Source organism: Nanorana parkeri, unplaced genomic scaffold (genome assembly GCF_000935625.1).
Source record: "Nanorana parkeri isolate BGI_ZX_2015 unplaced genomic scaffold, ASM93562v1 scaffold172, whole genome shotgun sequence".
Lineage (NCBI taxonomy): Eukaryota > Metazoa > Chordata > Amphibia > Anura > Dicroglossidae > Nanorana > Nanorana parkeri.
Window position 1 is genome coordinate 189,638 of NW_017306440.1, and position 7,120 is coordinate 196,757.

At 44.5% G+C, this 7,120-nt stretch overlaps 1 protein-coding gene across 1 annotated transcript in view; it reads right to left on the reverse strand.

The window, feature by feature from the left end:
* Positions 1-3,022: 3,022 nt before the first annotated feature.
* The window catches only part of TACC3 (transforming acidic coiled-coil containing protein 3), a 28,931-nt gene continuing 24,833 nt past the window's right edge, over positions 3,023-7,120 (reverse strand). The window contains exons 14-16 of the mRNA XM_018554752.1: positions 4,501-4,607; positions 3,446-3,566; positions 3,023-3,122 (exon numbers count right to left, since the gene is read on the reverse strand). Of these exons, the coding sequence (XP_018410254.1) occupies positions 3,057-3,122; positions 3,446-3,566; positions 4,501-4,607 (294 nt within the window). The 3' untranslated portion in view covers positions 3,023-3,056. The remainder of the gene's footprint in view (positions 3,123-3,445; positions 3,567-4,500; positions 4,608-7,120) is intronic.

The following is a 7,120-nucleotide window of genomic DNA, read 5'->3' on the forward strand; positions in this document are numbered from 1 at the left end:
TGGTGCCCCCCCTTGCGTGTGTGGGCACCGCAAGAGCCTTACGACCCACTGCTTCAGCTGTGTTGGCCATCTGTAGCGTGGCCGAGCGGTTGTTGCAGCTTGGGAACGCCGGGTCTTATGACCCTCTCACCCGGAAGTGACGTCAGACGCCCGCGCCGATTTCGCGCGTCACTTCCGTCCCCGCACGTCCGCCGGAGAATCCATTCCCCCTACCACGAGGGCCACACAACTGCCTGAGAGGATGCGCCGGGCAGCGCCTAATCGCTGCCTCACCGAGGATGCCCGTGGCCGACCCCTGTTGCACCGGATCAAGGTAGGAGAATCGCCGTAAACCGCCGCCGCTGAAGCAGGGGTATCTGTGGTAGGGGAGCTCCCCTGAGCCCGCTACACCAATGGTCTAGCTGCCCTGCATACACTTATGCCAGGAAGCTATGGCACCAAGTTTAGACAGTTGGGGCTGTCCCGGAAGCCCCCCTTCATGGATACCCTAGGTCCACTGACCCTTTGCTGTACCCCTGTCGGGGGGGGAAGCCCCTGCTCACCAGCACGTAGGCCTAGGAAAACAACATTACGATGTCCTGCTCGGCCGGAGGAAACACAAAATAACTGAAGTGTGCTAGGCTGGTACTCTTTTTATTCTAGGTGTGGGTGATGTGTTTCCTGTTTCCGGTGGGAGGAGCCTCTCTCTAATGCTGTCCTGGAAGGTGACTAGAGAAACAACCATTTTAAGGAATTTTAGATGGAATTCCCAAGCATGAGGATACATCTGTCAGAAGTCCTCCCAGGAGTTAAGACCACCCCATCTTCCAAACCACTTACCAAGAGCTGGTGCTGGGACATTTGGGTCCAAGGATTTCACCCAGAGTCCAGGCTCCCAAACAGAGGGAGAAGTTGGAACATGTAGCCCACACGAGAAGAACCCATTGTAAAAGGGGCACCAACAACCCAACAAACCCTGAAAGAGGGAAAATTCTGCGACTGAGCCAGAGCTCTACATGGAGTGGACGACTTTTAAGGAAGTGAGCTAAAAAGCTCTACTGGTAGATGACCAAAGATTACCAGCACTAGACAGCCGCATCAAGACTAGGTCTGCAGATGGGACCCACAATAAGTAGTCCAGAAAAACAGACCTGCAGGGGAGGGGTCTCCTGAGTGTTTAGCTGTGGGAGTGCCAAGATGAAGGCACTAGGGTATATACAACAGCCAGTAATGCGAGCAGGAATTGGTACTGCTAGAGGACGGCTCAGATCCTTACTAGGAAATGGAACAGAAGCTGGTCCCTGTGGACCTTGTAGTTTAAGAGGTCTCAGAAAAGGGATAGAAATGAGGAGCATCATGTACCAAAAAGGAGGAGTACCACTACCACCTCATAGTCCTGCAAGTCTGAGTGGAATACCACCATCAGTAATAAAAACTCCCAGAAAAGGAAGTAGAGGTTCCAGGGTGCATGGAACCCAAACAAAATCTGAAGAGTAGAGGACAGCTGACACACCTACACTAAAATCTAGCCTGAAGGCTACAGGGAAGGATGAGCTCAAACAAATGCTAGGAAGGCAAGATTAAGTGACCCAGCTTGCTGAACAAAGTCCCCCCACTTGTGGAGGCGTGCTGTCAAGCAGAAGGTTGAACAGGTGGGTTAGACTCTGGCTTTGAACCCTATGGCCTTAATGAGGCAAGCCGGGAATACCTACCAGCTACTATTGCTATAATCCAAGAAAGTAGGATGGGGTTCCTTTGTTCCACATGCACAGCACCAAGAGCAAGCTTGGCGTGGTGGCTACTTTGCAACACACACAGGGATCAAATGTAGCCACGCTCCAGAAGGAAGGAATGTGTTGGTCACCAATTCAGAGATGATTTGATGATCTACAGCCAAGTGATAAACAAAAAATGACTAACAGGTAAAAAGGTGCTTTAATGTATTTAAGATTTAACTACTGATTTTAGTGTCACCTCATGGCCTGCATGTAAAAAAAAAAAAAAAAAGGGGGAGAAATTGTAAAAAAAAAAATATAAAACCTTAAATAGGCAAAGCTTGTGTTGGCAATACATTTTAAAATTCCAAATTTTAGCGTTCCAGTTAATACCGAAAGGTTTCCTGCATATTTCTGTAATAGGGTTCCCTCTAGTGGCAAGATACAGAATTGCAGATTAACATTAAAATGCACATTCACAAAAGATATTGAACTATACAGAACACATTTTTTGTACACATCTTTGTTTGGTATTCAGATAGTAAAATTATATAGAATATTTTTAAGAAAACGTCAACCTGTTTAATTCCACAAAATCTGCAACTACCACTAACAAATTAAGCTAATATTTAAAGGGGGTAGGATGCCTATTGGTGCCTCATTTGCCAAACTCTTGTCAAGTCAGTTTGTAAAGGACAGGTTTTAAGCGAGTCGATGTTCAGACAAAAACACACAACTTTAGCAACCTACTGAATGATACCCTGCATGGCATAGCAGGATGCAATGGAGCCATATCCAAGTCAGAAGTCGTACATAGTAGCTAGGGGCTCTTGGTGTTAAAAGATGAACCATCATAAAAACCACTGCATGAATAGAGGAGACGTTCAGGTCAATGTAGAGTTAGAGCTCAGAACCTTTATGCTTGGTGGGGAAGGTTTCATGCTCTCTAACACAGGCAGAGGGGACATTGTCAACTAGCATTTTGGGCATTTGAATAGACTCTGCAGTTTGCAATAATAGACGCATTCTCCACAAAATGGGATTAGCAGGAGACTATTGTATTGGGTACCTGGATATAAAAAAAGAAAATAGCCAATGATGACCCATTTGTGATAGACACACACAAGTTATGGGTCCTTATCTGAATACTTGCTCAGAGTGATTTGTTCCGAAAGATGCTAGGTTTTGAAGCCAGCAAGTTAACACTTTTACTTGTGACATGTTTAAAAAAGGGAAGAGATGAAGACAACAGTGCGAGTTAAATTAAAATTCTATTTATTAGAACTTAAACATATAAAAGAGACAAAAACAGTGCTACAAATAAACGCAAACAGTATTGCACAAAAGTGCCGAGATCACGTCTCAAATTTTTTCCATTTTCAAGATCAAGTCATCACATATTTTTGTCAGTTCGTCATTTTCTTTTGTCTGAAATTAAGGGGGAAAAAAAAAGAAAAATCAAATAAAAAAAAGTTAGTGATAATAACTTCACAAAAGTGTTGGCAATGCAACAGCATATACCAACACAATTTGTCTTTTGAGCTGTAGATGGCAGTATAGTGCAATGTTAGTCTATGTGCATGCATATCTACAATGCACAAGGACACCAACAAGAAACTGACACGTTAAAAGGGGTATCCTGGGCTGCCCTACAGTTAATTTGCCAGTGCCCAATTCTCCTGCAGTCAGCAGTATAACCCAAAAATTAAAGACTTCCTGGATCCAATAGACAAGAAATGGAGGTAGCTTACCTTTTGTTCTAAAGCACGCTCCAAGGACTGGCTCTTCATTTGCTCTCTGCGTAGTGTTGCCTGGAGAGCGGTCGATTCACTCTTGAACTTGCTTCTTACTTGGGCAATTTCCTCATTAGCTCTGTATTCAAAAAGACAAGCAGACGTCAATGAGATTGACCAAGAAAACCCAAAACTGGCATTTCTGATTCTGGTAGGTGCCGAGAGTTAAACCACCAAATGGTCATATCTGAGAGAATACAAATAAGAGTTGAACACACCATGCTGAACTATGATGGGAGACCCACCTGCTGGTTTCCCAGATGAGAAACGAGTGTGTAACAAACCAGACTGTATTAAATACAGCGAGTGTTTTACCCTTTACAGGACTCTAATATGGGGAGCGATTAAAGTCTGTAACATGAGTTACCATCAGCCATCTTTCTTTGCAATGTAAGGGAATCTCTTAGCTCAGGTTGCATCTGTGTCATCAAATTTTATGCCGCTTTCCATTTAAAACATACATAAAGCAGAAAATGGGGCGAGGTCTTCATCAGCTGTCTGGTAGTGCATTACAATGCGCTGGATCATATGGGTGTTGCCAGTCAAACTAAATGGCACCACAAAGCCCCAATGCATACATGGTGTAGCAGCATGTTAGTGCAACTCAAAGATGTGCACCCGGCACCAGTTTAGAGTCAAACGGTGCTCAGTTTCTCTCCTCAAAGCTCTAAATGACACTTACGCTGGGTTCACACCTTAGCGTATTGGAAACTTGCGTTTGCCGCAATTTGCGGAAAAAGAAACGGCTGATAACAGCGGGATACTGGCATTAATATGCCCCAAAGAAGCTCATTAACTTTTTAGGGAGTATGGCGTTTTGCCACGCGATCGAACGGGCGGTAAAACGCGCAGGTTAGAACCATGCCCATAGGCAAACATGGGTTTTCACCTGTTGCGCGTTTTACCGAGCACAGGAACGCGCGGTAAAACGCTCAGGTGTGAACGGGGCCTTAAATGTAGGTTATACACAGCTTCCACCTAGACCAATCTGTACCCCAATAAGTTTTATTTACCTGCTCAGTTTTTCCTCCGCATGTGCTTTCAGTGCCTGATATCGCTGCTCTTCCTTCTTAATCCTGGCCAGGTAATCCTCAACACACTTCTTTAGGGCCTCTTCATTCTAGTGAGACAGTCACAGGTTCAAAGCATTTGCCAAGCACACTATACAAGATTAGCATTAGAACACACAATTAATCTCCTCCCCACATCAGCAGTAGGAGCATGAGGCTGCTCCTCCATTCACCAAATATGTATGCTCAGGCAAGTCTTACATGTAGGTCTATGTAAGCAACAAACAGGCATGCCCTCTAGTGAGTCAGATTCCACCGGCATAACAAACTACCTTTGCAGGGAGGGACAGACTGACTGACCTGACCCGTAGAGGTTCCCAGTACAAGAGGCATGTACGGTATGCAAAGAAGGGGTCAAGTTTATACAAGGATAAGTGTACGGGGGTCTTTGGTTGGAGCATCACTGCAATGGCAAGCAAAGCATTGAAAGCCTAATGAGAAGTCACCAATACGTGCTGTTGGCCAAGGTTACCTGAATTACAAGAAAGGTGACAATTGTTTGGCAGGTAAAACCGTACCCATATGTTTTTAACCACTTGAAGTCCACGGTGTTAAACCCTTCCCATCCAGGCCATTTTCACTGTCCAGCGCTGCGGTACTTTGACATTTATTCCGTCATACAATGCTGTACTGAAATTAATTTTATACAATTTTTTTTTTTTTTTAGGGACAGACAGCTTTCTTTTGGTGGTATTTAATTACGGGGGGGATTATTTTTTTACTATATTAAAAAATGGAAAAATTACCAAAGATTTAAAAAAAAAACTTTTTCCCCTATATTAAATGATAAAACATTACCCAATTTCTTTGAGTAATAATAAAAATATAAAAAGACGCGGTCACGTCAGATAGGCACCAAACATGTCAAGCCTTAAAATTGTGCATGAAACCTAAAAAAACCCCACTACAATACACAAAATTGGCCATAGGCAACGCTTTACAAGCTTTTACCGCTCATCAGTTTACTGTTATCAGTGATTGATGGCCCTAAAATGATTGCTCTCACTCCGACGTTGCGGCGATATGCAACATGTGTAGCGCAATTGTCATTTTCGCACGCTGACGCATCGAACGCGTATTTACGTTTATATGTGCGTAAATGTGGGGGGGCGACTTAAATTTGTGGGGTTTTTTTTTTACACTCGTTATTGCCATCACATAGGGGAATAACAATCTCCCTATGTGATAGCACAGGTACCCTGACAGGTCCTCTTTATGGAGACATTAGGGGTCTAAGACCCCTAATGTCACCTGGGGACCCCAAAAGCTGATGAAGCACAGATGTGCTTCATCAGCTTCTTCTCTGGCTATAGTAGCCAGATGACTGACAGGTGAATGCGGAAGTGATGTAATAGACATCACTTCTGCATTCAGACCTCAGGGGGGGGGATCAGCAAGGAAGATGCTGATCTCCCTCCCATCTTACCTCCCGAGCCGCAGATGGGCTAACGGATCCCGGGTACTCAAGGTGAGGGGTGTCAACGGTGGCACTCGATGGGGGGGCGCAAAGACAGCACATACATACGATAGGTAGGCTAAAGAGCAGCCGATCGTATGTATATCAAACAGCCTGTAACGGCTGTAAAGAACGGGCGTGTGTTTTCTGCACGGGGGTACGCACAAGCAGAAGAAAAAAAAAAAAAAAAAGGGGTCTAACGGAAAACCCAAAAGGGATTTTTTCTCAAAGGGCGGACGGCAAGAGGTTAATGGTATACTTTAACTTCAGCTTTAAAATGAACCTAGCCTCGGATATTTTTCATATTCCATGCCTACACAGTCCCCATGGCCACCCCCTCCCCAATCACTGCAGGCTGCAATATTATAAATCGAAATGTTTATAGAAGCAAAGGAGTCTGAAATGCTCCTCTTGGGTCTAAAGTGGGTTTCTGCAGGCAGGAGGAAGCATCTCTGGAGTTGCTCATCAGTCTCTGGTGATATTCTTGCCGATTACCTTGCGATAACCTTCCAAAGCATCCTTCTGCTTTTCTAATCTTTTAAAGAGTTCAGAAAAGGAATTCTCCATAGAGTTCAAGTCATTCTGAACCTGCTGCTTCTCCTCCAAAACTTTATTTAGCTCTCGTTTCATCATTTCCTTCTGTCTTTGAGAGTCCGCTGTGTAAAAAAAAAAAAACATACCAACACACATTACAATATAGATGCATCTCATGTGAAGGCTCACACAGCTCCCTCTCTGCAGGTTCCTCATTAGAACATTTGCATGCAGCACACCTGATCCTGCACCCCCCCCTTCTCCAGTCTGAGTGCTGATGTATAGGGGGAAACCAAGAGTCTGCTACCAAGTGAGAAATCAGATTGACACCAGTTGCATTTATACATTTTATCATTTGTAAAATCGAGCTGCATTAACCCTTTCGCTGCCAAGGACGTACGTCATACGGAGCTACAAAAGTGCTTCCAGCTGGCCAGCTCAGTACGTCGTACGGACCTGGCATTTACAGTTCTACTATAAGCTGATGGTCGCTTTAGCGACCATCAGCTTATAGTAGAACTGATCAGCAGACTGTCCCCTTTAAATTAATAGCTGTCATCAGCAGCTCACAAG